General features: G+C 32.1%; 1 protein-coding gene across 1 annotated transcript; it reads right to left on the reverse strand.

Moving 5' to 3' along the window:
• Positions 1-16,324: 16,324 nt before the first annotated feature.
• On the reverse strand, positions 16,325-16,909 carry LOC126681470 (uncharacterized). Its single transcript, XM_050377008.1, has 2 exons — positions 16,448-16,909; positions 16,325-16,363 (listed from the first exon to the last, which is right to left on the reverse strand). The coding sequence occupies exons 1-2, from the start codon at positions 16,907-16,909 to the stop codon at positions 16,325-16,327; spliced, it is 501 nt and encodes a 166-aa protein (XP_050232965.1).
• Between the last annotated feature and the right edge of the window lie 3,219 nt (positions 16,910-20,128).

Raw genomic sequence — 20,128 nt, forward strand, 5'->3', positions numbered from 1 at the left:
ACTACCTTGCAAATTTAAAGTGTGCCATCTGCTATAATGAATAACCCGCGCATCACGCGCGGGTCATTCTTAACAAAATTCAGGTGCACCTTTTGGTGCACCTGACACACTTTTTTTTATTTTTTTTAATATAAATTAGATATTTATATATTCATTTAAATTGTACAATAAATTTATTTATTATATTTAAATTTTAAAAATATTAATTTAATTTAAATTTTAAAAATATAAATATATTACTCTTTTTCTTTTATATCTCTAATATATTTTTGATATGTCTCTCATATACTGTATAATATATTTTGTCGATATATATATTCTTGATAAAAAAATCGATTGTTCGAACTTTTTTTCTTATTTTTTTATACATTTTATTACACATATTTTTTTAATACTTATTTGATACATTTTTGACATGTGTCGAATTTTTTTTATATATATTACATGTATATCTTTTATACATATTTGATAAATCTCCGATACATGATTGATACATTTTCAAAATTCATTTAATAGATACATCTCTGATACATTTAATTGTAATTCAAATATATTTTCAATACATCTCTGGTACATAATTTATACATGAGATATACATATTTGATACATTAATTGAATTAACTGACTATTGGTTCGTTTTTATGTTTAGAAAAGTTTATAAACATATATGCAATAATACTAATTAAAATGAACCAAATATTTATTGTTTTATATATATTTGACTGGTTTGTTTTTATGATTTGACCGGAAGCCCTAGGTGGAAGGAAGGGAAAAGACGAGTAGAAGTGCAAAATATTCGATAAGACAAATATTTATTGTTTTATATACATTTAATTGCAATTTGAATATATTTTAATACATCTCTAATACACAATTTATACATGATAGATACATATTTAATATATTAATTGAATTAACTGACTAATTCGATTGATTCGTTTTTATATATAAAAAAGCTTATAATTTGTCACGACCCATTTTCATGAATCGTGACCGGCGCTAGGGTATGGGTATGGTTGTACCAAAACCCGTAGCTAGCCTTGCGGATAACCAACTTATATCATTTAAAACAATGTACCTGCAGAAAACCACATGCTCGGGGGCAACCGAGACTTCAGCCTAGTCTAGCAGTACAATAAGCAACATATATTCAAAGTATACTTATCTGAAATTATAACTCCAACAGTATGGCAATATAATATAAATACCATAATTACTGTAATCATGCCAAAAGCGATAAAGTAATCACCAACAATCAGCAGTCTAAAATATAATAAAAGACTAATCATAAATAATCTAATACTACTACTGCGGTCTAAGAGTTTAACACAGTTCGACTCTTTTATTCTGAAAATAAAATAAAAACCTCCGAGAATGAAGAAACGGAGATCGACCAAAGCTCAAATCATAAACCTGGAAAAATTTGGGAAAACAACGGGGTCAGATTTACTGAGTAGAGTTTATATAACCATTTACATTTATTAAGTTAAAAACCTTTAAAACGTTTAATAAAACATTTTCATTATGGATTATCAATGAAACCCTAAACCATAATTCTAAATCCATTGTCGTGTCGGTGAGACGTATCTCAATAACCGATCCCCGACTATCACTTAATAAATAGTGAGCCCAGGAGACGTATCTTCCACCGGTGCCCTCACTAAGGTGAGACGTATCTCAAACCTACCTCAATACCATAATCATTACCGGTGCGCACGCAGTCCCGATGATGCCCATCGAGTAGCACGTTCCAAATCAAATCCACAATGCCGAAAACAGTTCAAAAGCTGCTTATACATATATATATACAAAATAATACATTTGCTTAATAAAGAGGTAAATAGAGATATAAACTCACTGCTTGCTATTCCACGTGAAACTTGACAAGCAATCTAACTCTGGTTCGCCTCTGAAGTACGAACAGTCGACGGGTCTAAATAAAATATTGAAATCATAATTAAAATCAGACCCTAACTCTAAAGAGTACTAGACACCACATAGGACTAGCACACACAACAACACGCCAACGTATAATCAAACACATAAGATTAAAACGTATTAAAACTATAACCCAAGTTATAGAAATCAAACCATATAAATTATATATATTAAATTGCATTTCAAGTAATTTATTAAACAATTTAATTTAACCCAAGTTAAAATCCATATTAGTGAGTCAGCCGAGTTATTAAAAACTACCAAGCTTCTTCCTACTGGTTGGGCGACCACAGTCTAACCCAAACTAAAATTTAATTAAATTGATAAACCCGAGTTTATAATTTAAATACTTGATAAAATAATATCTATTTTAAAAAAATAAAATTAAATGTTTTGCAATTTAAGTAACCCAAGTTACAATCCAAAACTTAACCACTTTAAGTTTATAAAAGTTTAGGGACTAAACTGTAATTTAGCCAATTTAGGTTCAAAATGTTTAGGGACTAAACTGTAATTTAGCCAATTTGATATTCGAAATCAAATTAATTATTTATTCTCAATTTACTAAATTATAAATCAGAATAAGGATCCAAAGATAAAACTTAACTTAAATAAGTTTTTAGAAACTTTTGGGGCTAAATTGCAAATTAGCCAAATTGACATTTCAATTAAAACTAAATATAATTACCGAGTAATTATATTAATCTAAGTTATAAAATATTTAACATATAAATTTTGTCTATCTAAAATCAAACGAGTTCAAGTTCAATAGGTAAAACTATCTTAAAAGGGTTCAATTGATTTAACCAAACAATTTTTGTGATTGCTAATGTCATTTAACCATCTCTTTAATTCAAAAGAACAATTCCATGTTGCTACTGCCATGAACAGAGTCACCCGCCTAAACCCATAAGTTTGAATGAATCTAAACTATCAAGCAATAGAATCATAATCTTTAACAAAAACCATTAGCAATCTTTAATCACGAGCTAAACACCCTATCACCATGAAAATACACTAATCAACCAAGCAAACATTTATACGGCAGTGGCAAGAAAGATTTCACTCTATCAAGCATGAACATTGGCGTGAAACGGATCAAACGCAACTTCAGCCATGATTATACCAATAACAATCGAGAATCATGAGTTGAATATCACTTTAACACAATATCTCATAATCAAGGGTATAGAAGAAGATGGCAGCAACTTAATTTTAGAACAGAATAATACCACGTACAATTACGATGAAACGGCGGCGACTATATCGTATAGAATTACATAGCGTTTTGGCAAAAATCAAGATGAGAATTGTAGAGGCGTGTGTCTACTACAATTACGACGAGACGGATCCAATTTTGACGCTACAACAAAGAAGAACAGATCAAAATACTAAACTGTCGATTTTTATAATCAAAACAGAAAATCATACAAAAACGTGAGAATGCTTACCGAAGCTTGGATTCAAAGGGAGTTGGGATGAAGATTATGATCTCAGAAAACTTATAGAATGGCGGCTAGATTTTGTTTATAAAATAGAGAAGTGAAGTTAGGGTTCGAATAAAAGGAACGAAAGGATGGAAAAATAGTACGCAGATGCTTTAACTGCACAATAAGGTTTCTGCTTCTGTATTGAAGCATAACAAATGATGGGCTTAATTGTTTGTAATTAATTGGGCTTAACATGAATTGAAAGAAAAGCCAACGTTGCTTAACATAAATTGAAAGAAGTTCCTACGTTGCATGCATGGCATGATTTTCATTTCATAAAATTTCCCTTTTTTTTTCTTTTTCTTTTTTTCATTTAATAATACACACTAATCACGAATCGAACCACGATCGAATCAACGAGCGACTAAAATAAAATTAAATAAAATTATAAAATAATAATAATAATAATAATAATAATAATAATAAATTACTTAAAACTTGACGGAATGCAAAAATTATAATTAAAATTTTAAAAAAATAATTTTAAAAAAAAATACGGGATATTACATTCTCCCCAACTTATAAAAAAAATTCGTCCTCGAATTTAGAACGCAAAAACGACCAACGTAATACACAACATAAAATTACATACAAAATGCATATAACCATCGTAAAATTCACGAACTAGATACCCAAGGTAATTAAGTACAACAATAATAATAATTCTACGTAACGAACTCCGTCTCTTAAGAACATTTCTCAACCAAGTAACCAATAAAACCAAAACCATACAACAGTTAAGCTCTATCGAGTTCCATTTGAAAATATAATCTGGAAACCTTTTCAAGCCATTTGGTAAAACAACTTAAAAGAAAATGAAATGGTACTTAACCGAGTCAACCAAGACTTCCAAGCTTAGATCACGTGTCGGGCGACCCAAGTCAAATCCGAACCAAAGAAATCCCAATATAAACCAATGTTTAAAATCTGAAAATTCATTTGATAACAGCATGAAATTTGAAAAGCAACAGAACTCAACATTACTTAACTAGTCAACAATTAGCAATACGCACCCAGAGTGTTCGATAAAATCTAGAATAACAAACATGCTAAAAATGGCACCACAAGCCACATAGTAATTCTGTGCTTAACGACTTAAACGCTTGCGTAAGCAAAACTCAACAGGTTGTTTCTTGAACAATAACTCAATACTACAACTCATACACTAAACAATCTCAAATGGCCATAAAAAGTAATAACACTAACTTTCACTTGACATAAATGATAACACCATATTTAGGTGACAACAACGAGGGAAAACAAACTCTCCCACTAAAGCTTTGGCTGAAAAACTCAAAATAATCTAGAACGAAACCTCGAATCTCTCACAATGATAACTCCAAACAAAATTTTCCACTCGGGAAGGTCAACACAAGACGAAACACGCCGAAAACATATGGGGTATTACATTCTCCCTAACCTATGAAAAACTCGACCTCAAATTTTTAAATCTGAAACTAACTCGCAAACGGTCACAACACACTTATGCGCAAAATTCTGATTCTAACAACTTAGTGCCCCAACGATCACTCAATCAACATAATGTGAATAATCAACAGTTATCCAATTGAGAGCCAGAAATACTCTTTAAAAAGTTGGCTTCCAAAACTAACTTAAATCTATATGATTGCTAACTCCACATTATTAAAGTGCGAGAATAAGCCGCAAGCTCAACTATAATTCTTACAATTCCAAACTCTATCGTTTCATACGGGGTATTGAAAACACGAGCTGGTAAAATCTTGCGTTCTAAAACACCTACTCATATATCCACTTATAACGAGCTCGACACCCAAAGCAATCGATAACAATACTCCACAACAACTAAATAATATTTTAGCCAAATACCCACTATTTGAATCATTTGGTCCAACGATTAACACCAATTTCGATAATACTATTAACTTCGTGAATCACACAAAACTCTTACCGTCATTCAAAAGAATAAGTAAACTTAACTCATGATAACAGAATCTCCAGATTTGCAATAAAATCTCAATCCTAGTTATTCCTCCAATCATTCAAAAATAAAATAGGTCATAATAATCTAAGTATCTAATCATCAACTAACATCCTAACTATGTCTCACAAACTTAACTTTATTATATGCAAAAGATTTTAATATTCGAACAAAACGATATCAAAACTCTCTACAATTAAAACCTCAATCTACAGTGTCGGCCAACCAACTTGTTGTTGAAAATCACCAAACACAATCCTCAGATTTGTTTTTCAATCAGCTAGTTCATATACCCAAATCAAATCTAAATTCTCAAAATTATTCCATCGATTGACTATAACCTCGTATACAACAAGAAATCACTACGACCAATTTACCCCACCAGATCGTTAATTATGCTCAAAATCAACCTATGAAAGTATAAAATTTTCAAATACGTAGAACACTTTATATTCAAAATTTTCCACCTCTCTTTTAAAAGACTTTACATCTTAGACCTCCTTTATATATATATATATATATATATATATATATATATATTCAAAAACCGAGTACCTTTGCAGTTGGAAAACCATCAGTTTTGTAAATCTCTGAAAATTCAAAATATTTACATTATAAATCCGCAGATTTCCTTTACTTTTAAATAAGTTGCAAATTTGTGAAACTGTTCAACTGACAAAAATTATGTTATATGTAAATCAAACTTGCTAAATCATTTATCCTTTTCTCGTAAATAATCAACTGTGGAAAAATTTCCGTATTCAAAATACACATTGATGTTGTAAAACATCCAAAATTGTAAGTCGCTTTTAAATCTTACTCTCAAACAAAAACACGATTTGAAAAACTTGTTCAACCGAAAAATTAATTATTCCATTTGAATCAAATTTGATTAAAAATCCTTTCTTCCCTTCAAGACGTAAAATTTAGCAATGCAAATCTCTTTATTTATAAAAATACCTTTATATCAATAAACCAAAACATTTGAATAAAAATCAAATTAATATAACAAATTTTATTTTAAAATAACTGCATAATTACATAAGTTGAGCATAACAAAATCCTTCAATCCATAGAAATTAAATTAAATATCGGAAATTTCCACGAAAGCTTTCTAATCTACATACAATTATATACTGCACTTAGCACAACTAAATTCTCGCACGCAACCTTAAAATATTCCTTCAATTCCATACTTACAATCTACCAAATCATACGATACCACCAAAATAAATCAAAACAATATCTCTACTAAAGCTTATAAGCATAAAGTAATATCCAATAAAACTCCAAATAAACTGAAACTTAATTCAGAGAGAACAACATATCACATACATTTCTACAAAACTTACCACCAGTTCCCACATCACACCGAATCAACTTAATGAAAACACCAGCGTATTCAATACACTGATTTATCATCTCGGGTCAGGATTTCCAATATCCTTTTCCAGTATAAACAGAAACCACCAACCGTTCCAAGAAAAAAATCCTACACTTCCTCGATATCGAAGCCCAAGGATTCAGACTCACAAATAAAACACCAAATCCATCGAAACTAAAAATGAAGACAAAGCCAACTGGGGGCTAAACAAAGATCTTACTCACAAATTAAGACCATACAACAAGGTAAGACATCCATGACCACGTGAATTAATTCATCTCACGTGTTACTCCAAACGAAGAGACACAATAAAAATAATCAAAATAGTTCAACGAATATGACATTCAGCAAAATTCAGCCCAGCCTACTTAAAAGACCAAAATCAAGACATGCTATAACAAGCTTGAATTTTCTTATCAAAATCAACTTGTAATTATATCATTTTATAAGAGTGCACTTCAAAATTCATTTTTGAAATTAAAAGTCAATCATAAAACTTTTCATGTCCAAGGTTGAGCCTCATGGTTCTTTTTTTTTTTTAAATTCATTTTTCGGAAAAACCTCCTTTACAAGTTAATTGCTTTAAAAGTACCCAATTATCTTAATTCGTGAAACCATCGAGTTAGCCGAGTCATTACAACTTCCAAGCTCAACTCCTAAATTTGGGTGACCCAAGTCAAACAAAAAAAACAACCATTTATAAAACGTATTCTAAATATTTGTAAATCCGGAAAATGCACTGAAAACAAAATCTCAATTTTTTTAAAATAGGAAGCTCGACGTCACCCAAATAGCAACATAGGACTCATCACTTAAGTGAGAAAACAATTAATCTTTAACAAACTTTTAGAAAACACATACTAGCAAATCGAGTATGAAACCAACGACACCAAAATGTAAACAAACCACAGCCTGGTAAAAAAATACAAAAGTAATATTAATTCTTCAAAACAGTATCACCTTTCAAAATAATTTTATTATAAAAATTACTGTTTTCGAATCATTAGTCAAAGAAAGTTTGAATATGAGAAAAATTATTTTACTGGCAACGTAATGAAAATCACCTTTTAAGGTATCATACTCAGACTACTCATCCGACTTTTATGTCAAAACACCAGTTAGACCAAAAAAAGATTTTTCTTAAAAAATTACAAAACCAATACGTGGTCAGCAATGTAAAGTCATAAAATATGATACAAGATTTTACGATCAAAGAAACAAGACTAAAGTCTAATGAAACATCATTTTTTTATAATCAATGCTCAAATATAGCAAGACAACAATTCAACACTGAAATAACTCAAATATCCAATCATGGCACCCGAAGTAATCACCGAAGTGATACAATAATCCAAACACATCATCAATATTAATGTAGACTGACACACAACATTCTTATTGGTGAAGGTAGAAAGTTTTTAAAAATCAAAAGATGACGTTTCAAAAGACAAGACTTGAATCCTAATTCCGCAGTAGTTCCTAGGACAAGTTAACCACTTTACATGCCAAAACAATTAAACATTTAACACATAAAAGGCCTTGGTTTGAAACCAAAGCTCTGATACCAAGTTTGTCACGACCCATTTTCATGAATCGTGACCGGCGCTAGGGTATGGGTATGGTTGTACCAAAACCCGTAGCTAGCCTTGCGGATAACCAACTTATATCATTTAAAACAATGTACCTGCAGAAAACCACATGCTCGGGGGCAACCGATACTTCAGCCTAGTCTAGCAGTACAATAAGCAACATATATTCAAAGTATACTTATCTGAAATTATAACTCCAACGGTATGGCAATATAATATAAATACCATAATTACTGTAATCATGCCAAAAGCGATAAAGTAATCACCAACAATCAGCAGTCTAAAATATAATAAAAGACTAATCATAAATAATCTAATACTACTACTGCGGTCTAAGAGTTTAACACAGTTCGACTCTTTTATTCTGAAAATAAAATAAAAACCTCCGAGAATGAAGAAACGGAGATCGACCAAAGCTCAAATCATAAACCTGGAAAAATTTGGGAAAACAACGGGGTCAGATTTACTGAGTAGAGTTTATATAACCATTTACATTTATTAAGTTAAAAACCTTTAAAACGTTTAATAAAACATTTTCATTATGGATTATCAATGAAACCCTAAACCATAATTCTAAATCCATTGTCGTGTCGGTGAGACGTATCTCAATAACCGATCCCCGACTATCACTTAATAAATAGTGAGCCCAGGAGACGTATCTTCCACCGGTGCCCTCACTAAGGTGAGACGTATCTCAAACCTACCTCAATACCATAATCATTACCGGTGCGCACGCAGTCCCGATGATGCCCATCGAGTAGCACGTTCCAAATCAAATCCACAATGCCGAAAACAGTTCAAAAGCTGCTTATACATATATATATACAAAATAATACATTTGCTTAATAAAGAGGTAAATAGAGATATAAACTCACTGCTTGCTATTCCACGTGAAACTTGACAAGCAATCTAACTCTGGTTCGCCTCTGAAGTACGAACAGTCGACGGGTCTAAATAAAATATTGAAATCATAATTAAAATCAGACCCTAACTCTAAAGAGTACTAGACACCACATAGGACTAGCACACACAACAACACGCCAACGTATAATCAAACACATAAGATTAAAACGTATTAAAACTATAACCCAAGTTATAGAAATCAAACCATATATATCATATATATTAAATTGCATTTCAAGTAATTTATTAAACAATTTAATTTAACCCAAGTTAAAATCCATATTAGTGAGTCAGCCGAGTTATTAAAAACTACCAAGCTTCTTCCCACTGGTTGGGCGACCACAGTCTAACCCAAACTAAAATTTAATTAAATTGATAAACCCGAGTTTATAATTTAAATACTTGATAAAATAATATCTATTTTAAAAAAATAAAATTAAATGTTTTGCAATTTAAGTAACCCAAGTTACAATCCAAAACTTAACCACTTTAAGTTTATAAAAGTTTAGGGACTAAACTGTAATTTAGCCAATTTAGGTTCAAAATGTTTAGGGACTAAACTGTAATTTAGCCAATTTGATATTCGAAATCAAATTAATTATTTATTCTCAATTTACTAAATTATAAATCAGAATAAGGATCCAAAGATAAAACTTAACTTAAATAAGTTTTTAGAAACTTTTGGGGCTAAATTGCAAATTAGCCAAATTGACATTTCAATTAAAACTAAATATAATTACCGAGTAATTATATTAATCTAAGTTATAAAATATTTAACATATAAATTTTGTCTATCTAAAATCAAACGAGTTCAAGTTCAATAGGTAAAACTATCTTAAAAGGGTTCAATTGATTTAACCAAACAATTTTTGTGATTGCTAATGTCATTTAACCATCTCTTTAATTCAAAAGAACAATTCCATGTTGCTACTGCCATGAACAGAGTCACCCGCCTAAACCCATAAGTTTGAATGAATCTAAACTATCAAGCAATAGAATCATAATCTTTAACAAAAACCATTAGCAATCTTTAATCACGAGCTAAACACCCTATCACCATGAAAATACACTAATCAACCAAGCAAACATTTATACGGCAGTGGCAAGAAAGATTTCACTCTATCAAGCATGAACATTGGCGTGAAACGGATCAAACGCAACTTCAGCCATGATTATACCAATAACAATCGAGAATCATGAGTTGAATATCACTTTAACACAATATCTCATAATCAAGGGTATAGAAGAAGATGGCAGCAACTTAATTTTAGAACAGAATAATACCACGTACAATTACGATGAAACGGCGGCGACTATATCGTATAGAATTACATAGCGTTTTGGCAAAAATCAAGATGAGAATTGTAGAGGCGTGTGTCTACTACAATTACGACGAGACGGATCCAATTTTGACGCTACAACAAAGAAGAACAGATCAAAATACTAAACTGTCGATTTTTATAATCAAAACAGAAAATCATACAAAAACGTGAGAATGCTTACCGAAGCTTGGATTCAAAGGGAGTTGGGATGAAGATTATGATCTCAGAAAACTTATAGAATGGCGGCTAGATTTTGTTTATAAAATAGAGAAGTGAAGTTAGGGTTCGAATAAAAGGAACGAAAGGATGGAAAAATAGTACGCAGATGCTTTAACTGCACAATAAGGTTTCTGCTTCTGTATTGAAGCATAACAAATGATGGGCTTAATTGTTTGTAATTAATTGGGCTTAACATGAATTGAAAGAAAAGCCAACGTTGCTTAACATAAATTGAAAGAAGTTCCTACGTTGCATGCATGGCATGATTTTCATTTCATAAAATTTCCCTTTTTTTTTCTTTTTCTTTTTTTCATTTAATAATACACACTAATCACGAATCGAACCACGATCGAATCAACGAGCGACTAAAATAAAATTAAATAAAATTATAAAATAATAATAATAATAATAATAATAATAATAATAAATTACTTAAAACTTGACGGAATGCAAAAATTATAATTAAAATTTTAAAAAAATAATTTTAAAAAAAATACGGGATATTACATAATTAGTATTATTATATTTATTGTTTTTTTATATATTTGATCGGTTTGTTTTCATGATTTGATTGGAAGTCCAAGGTGGAAGAAAGGAAAAAAAGAGTATAAGTGCAAAATATTCGATAAATATTTGATACATCTCCGATATATATTTAATGCATCTCGAATACATACGTGATACATTTTTGATACATAATAATACATGATATTTATAAAAAAATATTAAACATGATACATAATTCGATTGGTTCGTTTTTATATTTTAAAAAGCTTATAAACATATATGTAATAATACTAATTAAAATGAAATAATTATTTCATTTTAATTAGTATTATTATATTTATTGTTTTGTTTATATTCGATCGGTTTGATTTCATGGTTTGACCGGAAGTCCAAGGTGGAAGAAAGGAAAAAAATGACTAGAAATACAAAATATTCGATAAATATTTGGTACATATCGGATACATATGTGATACATATCTGATACATAATTTATACATATTTAAAAGACTATTGTCAAATTACGTTAAAAATTGAAAAATTATCAAACATATAATTTAATATATTGCCGATACATATATGATACATATTTAATACATCGCTGATACATTTCTGATTTGTCAAGTTCTATAGTTTCAAGGACTGCCATCGTTGGATAATTTTTTATAGCGTGGATACATATCTGATATATTCAAATAAATCATCGTCAAATTCTATAAAAAAATATATATATAAACATGATAGACACATTTTTTTAAATGTATTTAATAGATACATCGCTGATACATAATTTATACACGATAGATTTATTTGTTAAATGTATTTAAATAGATACATGATAGATACATTTTTACTAAATTTATACATTTTTATTAAATTTACACACTATATATTTTTTACATATATTTGTTTGATACATCATTGATACATAATTATTTATTGTAGTTAATTAAACTAACTTTCTAATTTTTGTAAATATTACTTTGAATAATTTTGTGAATTTTTTTATATTTATAAATATACAGGAATAATAAAATACGATATATAATCAAAATATATTTTTAAAAGATAAATAAAAAACTGTCAATTTTATCTTTTTGGAGAATGTATCAATGATATCTCGGAGAAACTGTGTCTATAATTTGTTAATACTTGCGTGCTATTGGCTGACGCTCTGACGCGCTATGACGCGCACTGACGCGCTATGACACGCCAATCACATGTGCTAGCTGTTTTTATTCCTTTTTATCAAGATAATGTCATGTTTGCCATGTGTCACCTTTTTAATGAAATGGTGTTTGTTGTAAACTTTTGTGTTTTTGTGGTAGGAATGATAAATAATGGAGTTAGGTGACAATGTATGAAATGTTGAGCCATTTTTGTGGTATTTTTGTGATATTCTCTAAATTATTTAGTTGATTTTTAAATTCAATAAATAAGTATTATATAAATTATTTGATGAGACAACTCTTATTTTGTATTTAATTTCGTGATTTTTAAATTATTGAAAACTAATATTGTAATTTTATTTGTCCATTCTCTCTATTTATATGATCCGTTATATATATACACACACATTATTAAATATAATATTTTAATTTATAATGAATTAGTCTTTTACGTACACAAATTGTTTTGAAAAAAAAAAGCTATAAAAGAGCTTCAATTTATAACTACAAGAAAAACATAATGTTGTCTTAAAAGAGATTGATTCAGAGTTGGACATGAATTCTTAACATACATTATTATCAATCCCAAGTCCTTCCTGGAATGTCATTTGTTATATTGAAGTTATATACTTAATTAGGTAATTTTTATTTTTCTGTTACGTTATACAAAATCGATAGGATATACGTTAACTACAAATTAATAGGATACTACATTATCAAAACATTAAACTTTTTTTTATGAATAAAATATTATAAAACGCCATAAAAAGTGGCAAAACCACTCAAATCAAAATTTACGTCACTTAAGATTATGACTCTGAATGACAAAAAAAGGTACAAAACATTAACCTTTAATTACTAAAAAATTATCGACCTTTAAATATTATTTTTCAATTGCACCATAACGTTGTAAAACAGCCAATTATACCCTATTTTGCAAGCTTGAGTTTAAATTGTACCCCAAATTGAAAATTCTAGACGATTTTATTACTTTAAAGATGAAAACATTCAAAGCAACTAAATAGAAGGATAATATCATTTTTCATATATGAAAAAATACAAACAAGTTCTTCATCTTTAAAAACGTTCGAAAAGCCTTAAATGAAAAATTAATTTGATAAATAATTAAAAAAATTAAAAATCAAAATTTTATTAAAACTGCTTTCTACCCTACCATTGTCCACCCTACTCTAGAGGTGGTCACGGTTCATAATCTGGTGGTTTCAGTTCGGAACCGCCGGGTCGCGGTTTAAGAAAATATGAAACCGGTCCGAACCCATCTAAATGACGGTTCCATACATGTTCGGAACTGGCCGATTCTGTTTTCGGTTCTGGGTTGCGGACAGTTCAAAAAAAACAAATTAAAAATAAAATAACACGCAGAAATAATATTATAAAAAATAACGAAATAAACCAAATTTATTAAATATTATGTTAACCAAAAAATTAATTAAAGCAAATTTTAATTAAATAACACTAAAGTAATATTTAAGTGTTGGAATAATTGAAGAGAATTTGAAAAATAATATATATTGAATATATTTGTTATCTTTTTTGATAATTTTTCATATTTGTATATTTTATCGATTAATTATTCGAATGATGGTTTAAATTGATTTTAGAAAATAAATAACAAAACCAAACCAAATTAAATTTGCTAGTTTTTTAGACAAAAAATTAGAATTGCCCATACGGAAGCTAAATAATCCTAAAATTACCGGTTGACCATTCCGTGTTGAGTCATTACTGCGCTGACATTACTTTGTTTAATAACGGGAAAAGGGTCAGATACACCCCTAACGTTTGCCCTATGGATCAAGTAGGCCCCCAACGTTTGAAAAGGTGCAAGCAGGCCCCTGACGTTTTGAAAACGTATCACTTTTCCCCTTCACGCTAACTCCGTTTCGTTTACCATCTCTTTTTGCCAGTGTGTTAACCTCGCTGCTGACATGGACTAACCCCTCTGGCCAAACGTCTGCTGACGTGGATCGTACCCCTTAAATCATCCCCAAAATAAATCACTTAACTTCTTCTTCTTCATTTTCCCCCAAATCTAAACCTAAATTCAGTTTTTCTTCTTATTTCACAAACAGAAAAAATGGTTTACTCAACTTCATCATCGTCCATCAGGAATCGGCAAAGAACTGACGAAGAGGTGTACGAATACGATGATGGTGACAGGTACTGTAGATGCTATTCAAACCCAATTGCTCGAATTTATACTTCGTGGACTGAAAAAAATCTTGGGCGAAGGTTCTATGGATGTCGAAATTATAAGGTATGGGTATTTCCACTTTGTTTTGGGTTTGTTTGTTTATACTTGAATTGCAGCTACTGAATTTAGGGCTTTTAATTTTTGTTAGAGAGGTGGCGGCTGTGATTTTTTCGAGTGGTTCGAAGAGCCTATGAGTGATAGAGCCAAAACTGTAATCAACGGTCTCATTCCCCGAAGGTCTGAAGAAGCTATCATGAATAATAATTTTTATACTTGGAGTGATGAAGTTGACTCACTGGCGAATGAAATCAGGAGTTTGAAGATTGCAGATGAAAGAAGAAATGCTGAGGTGATTTCTGCAAGGAAGAAAATGAAGATTGCATACACTATTGCTGCTATCTCATGGTTGGTTGTTGTATGTATGGTTATGTAATGATGGCAATATAACATATTTCTCTAAGTTTAGGATTAGTAAGTTTATGAATAATTTGTAAGTTTGAGACAATGGCTGTAATGTTATTATCAGTTTATGAGCAATATGAGCAATTTATGATCCAATTAATAGTTTATGATACATTGTTTTAGTGCAATTTATGATGCACTAAGTCAAACTCATTCCATTCAAAACTGTAAATAACAAAAACTTGCATAAAAACTAAACTACTGTAAATAACAAAAACTGTCTATAACAAAATATAACTAAAACTTCCAACAACTAAAACTTGCATTAACAAAATATAACTTATGGCACTGTTTAAAGCCATTACAAGTTCATCATGAACATTCAAAAATCAGTAACATGATCTAAGCACCAACTTAGGCAATGTTTAAAGCTGTGCTGGAAAAAAAAATTCCTAAGGAACTGCTAGGCAACCAAACCAGGCATTGTTTAAAGCCATGAATACTAAAACAACTCCTAAGGAAATTTCAAAAACAAAATTATGCACTAAATGTACAAGCATAAACAAAGTAGTCTTGTTTTCCCCTCTTCCTTGTATTCATTGCAACAGCATCATTCTTTTGTCTTTCTAACTGTGATCTAGTGACTGCAGCAAGTCCTTTCCACTTTAACCCCCCTCTTGGCTTGAAAGGGAGATTCTCTGGATACTTAACAGATCCACTTCCCTTGAAACCAATTTTTCTTGAAGCTTCACTGTCATTGCTACTGGACTTTAACCTTGACACTCTATCCTTTATTATGTCAGTCTCATTTGGTATGGAGAATCTGACATTTGGATCAGCAGCCATTGAACTCCCAGCAGCAATATGTTGTTCCCCTAACATACCAGGCTGTTAAGAAAGTTAAACATTATGCATTACAACATTGTCACACCATATAGAATATCAAACATAGAACAAAGTACAAATATCAAATAACTTACATGTAAAATGGTGTCCCTTGACACTGGATCATAACTGATTCCAGCTCCAACCTTAGGCCTTCTGAAATTATAACTTCTCCTGCTAGGTTGACTTGATTGGGTAGGTTGACTGGATTGAGTAGGATGAGATGCTTGAGTGAGTTGTGAAGCTTGAGACAATGGTTCAGGAGATTGGGCTTCAGGAGACATAGGCTCGGCATTGTCGGCTTCAGGAGACAGAGGTTCAGTATAGGAACTTGCTGTTTGAGACTACTGCAATCCTGCCTGTGATGTTTGTCCTTGTTTCCCCTACAATAAAATAAGCAATATGTTATGATCATTCATTATTGAACCACCACTAAAGAACTTATTACAAAAACTACTTAGTAGTACCTTTTTTTTGCATGAGGCTTTGTTATGTCCTGCTTCTTGACAATGTCTGCATCTCTGCTTCTGCCCCTTTCTTGCCAGTTTCCCACTCCCAGATGTTGGATTTGGCTCATTAACATTTATGATGCGCTTCTTCCTTGGTCTGCCAGGCTGTTTTTTCACTTCTGGTGCATCCATAGGCAGGTATTGATCACATTTCATGAACTTTTTCCCAGGCACTGGTTGAATGGTGAAACTGTAGGTAGCATCATATTGGGCCCTATGGTAGTACCCTGAGATGTGATCCAGAGGCTCCATGCCTAGATGTTTGATTGCACAAATTGCATGTGGGCATGGAATGCCAGACACATCCCAAACCCTACAAGTGCACAACTTCTTATCTATGAAGACTGTATGCTTGTCATCACCTTCCCCAATCTCAAACCCATGATCACCATTCCAGACTGCCTTGCATCCTAAAGACATGTCTTTATAGTCATGGAACTTCTACATACTTGCAGGACTCCAGTCATTGAACCATGTACTGCTCTGACTCTTCTTACTAGCTATTCTCTCCATAACCTTAATTCTGATATCCTCAAGCATGCCACTATAGGTTTGTACCTTGCCTCCTTTATCCATGAGTTGAAACACTCAGTGATGTTGTTGTCTACCATCATTGATTTGGATCTATTGCTAAAGAATGCTCTGCTCCAGTTGTGTGGGGGGTACCAAACCAGATCTTCTGCAGCTTTCTTGCTTGTTTCCCCAATCTTCTTCAAATTATCAATGAATTCTTCTTCATAAGTACTCTATGCACATATCCAAAACTGTTTTTGCAAGTGTCCTTCACCCCATTTCTTAGACCAGTTAGCCCAAATGTGCCTAGCACACCATCTATGTTCAGCACCTGGAAGAATTTCTTTAACAGCTTTAATCAATCCATGCATAAGACACAACAATCACACATCATAACTCATTGACAGTTTCACATAATAGTACTAAAATAGTTAGAAAAAACCAACCTTCTGCATATCAGAAATAAGGGTAATTGATGACCCATCTCTTAGTTGAAATTCCTTAGCCAGCATTTGCAAAAACCACCTCCAGTTGCTTGTGTTTTCAGTGTCTATAACTTCCCATGCAATTGGGTACATCTGTTCATCAGCATCTTTTCCAATGGCTGCCAGTAATTGACCCTTGCAATTACTCTTTAAAAAACAGCCATCTAACCGAATAATGGGCCTACACCCATGATTCCACCCCTGTTTGCATGCATCAAAGCATATAAACATGCGTTTAAAAACTCTCTTTCCAGCCTTCAAACTCCTCCTGCATACTTGTATTTCTGCTGCTGTCCCAGGATTTGATCTTTTCAAGGCAGTTGCATAAGCTTCCAAGTACTGAAACTCCTTCACAAAACTGCCCTCTAACTCCTGCTTTATCATCCTCTTGGCCCTCTTACACATTATTTCTGAAACACTAACCTTAAGCTGCATCTCAACAATGTTCCTCAGTTCCTTAACCTTAGTTTCAGGGTTTTTACAAATTAGAGGTCTGAAGTGGTTTGCTAAATATTTAGCTGAGACAATAGGGTTCTTAAAGGTCCTATAGCATTTGTGTTCTAAGTGTAAGGTTCTCAGAGTCAATCCTGGATGGTCTGAATCTTTGGACATGAACACAAGAAATTTACATCCTTTGTTTGTCACACATTTGGCCCTGACACGTCCTGGTTCATTAGGATGGATTTTTAACTTCCTACCCACAGCAACTGCATAATTAGCTATAGCTTGTCTGGCTTCTTTTGCATCTGCAAATGCCATCCCTAAGATGAAGTGTGTACTGCCATCTGACTCATTATAATTAACCCTCTCAGTAGGCACCTCTGCAAAATCACTATCATTGTCTTCATCCTCCTCATCAACACCTTCTTCTTCATCACCACTAGAGCTGCTACTACTTCCATTATCAGGTACAACCTCATCATGCTGCCCAACACTCACACCCTCAGTCCCACTCACAACCTCACCCACTACCTCATCCTGCTCTCCAACACTCACACCCTCAGTTCTACTCACAAGATCACCCAGGACCTCATCCTCCTCCCTAACACAGCCACCCTCAGAGGGGTCAATCACAGGATCAGGTAAGACCTCATCCTCCTCCCCAACACAGCCAACCTCAGAGGGCTCACTCACAGGATCAGGTAGGACCTCATCCTCTTGCCCACTCACATTTTCAATAAACCTATCACCAAGTCTAGCAGTTCCTTGTACAGCTATAGGCAATGGACTATTTGCAATTACAGGATCATTCTCATCCTTACTAGCATAGATGATAATGTCAGTCTTCCATGAAACCCTATGTATGTGGTTCAGTATTGTTCTAATGGACTCATCATTTTCCACTATCATCAAGCCATTACTTAAAGTTCTCCCAGGCTGTAAAAAAAATATTTTAAAAACACTAGGGTAGTCCAATTCAGTAATGTACTTTCTCCTAATTTGGTCCACACTTAGGTAGTCTGAGTCAAAATTAAATTTCATATCTACTTCTCCATCCACATAATCCAAATAAGGTTCAGCAACCCAGGTCCCACCATAGTTAAAATAAACATCAATTGATTCACCCATGTCTGCCACAAACATATACAAACAACATAAAAAAACAAGTATAAGCACAGCAACCAACTTTAATGTCTTAATAACCAAGCAAAAAGCAATAAACATATACAAAACAATTTTACACATTGTCGTGTCTGGACCACAAACAGTAACAAACTATAAACAATTCTACTTAAAGCAAACAGTTTTCAAAAACAAATTGCAGTTAACAAATCTTACATCTACACCATGCTTAACCATTTTTCGAGAACCCATCCACTAAATCTTACAAAATACGAGGGGAAAAGAAAAACATGTAGATTACGAAGCGCTTCCCTCGTAATTAAATCAGCCTTCGATTTTTAGAGTTATGAGTCTTTGATTTAGGTTTTCCTGCGAATGTGGAGAAGAGCTACCGCCACCCTCAGATTTGAAAGTATAGAGTCTTCGATTAATCTCTCCTGCAATGGATAACCCCAATTTGATTTTTCAAGTTCTGACTTCGTTTTTTTATTTTGCGATTTACGTTGTATTAGATTTGGGAATTAGGGTTAAGTGATTTATTTTGGGGATGATTTAAGGGGTATGATCCACGTCAGCAGACGTTTGGCCAAAGGGGTTAGTCCATGTCTGCAGCGAGGTGAACACGCTGGCAAAAAGAGACGGTAAACGAAACGGAGTTAGCGTGAAGGGGAAAAGTGATACGTTTTCAAAACGTCAGGGGCCTGCTTGCACCTTTCCAAACGTTGGGGGCCTACGTGACCCATAGGGCAAACGTTAGGGGTGTATCTGATCCTTTTCCCGTTTAATAACTAAACTTCTTAATTAGAGATATACTATTACATGGAAACTGATTCTTCCAAACAGATTTCTTCCAAATTCAAAAATTTTGAAAGAAGAAAAAATATATATTTGATTCTTATCTCTTCCATTCTCATCTCTTCGACTCTCTAAAAATTCATTAACAAAAAATAAAAAGCATTAAATCGAGTTTAGATCATAATTAACTGCAAAAATTGAAGTAAAAACCGAAGAAGCAAATACTCAAGAATATTGAAATTCTATCAAAAATTTAAGATTCGTGAAAGCACGAGCTTAATCA

This window comes from Mercurialis annua, linkage group LG5 (genome assembly GCF_937616625.2).
Source record: "Mercurialis annua linkage group LG5, ddMerAnnu1.2, whole genome shotgun sequence".
NCBI classification, from domain to species: Eukaryota; Viridiplantae; Streptophyta; class Magnoliopsida; order Malpighiales; family Euphorbiaceae; genus Mercurialis; species Mercurialis annua.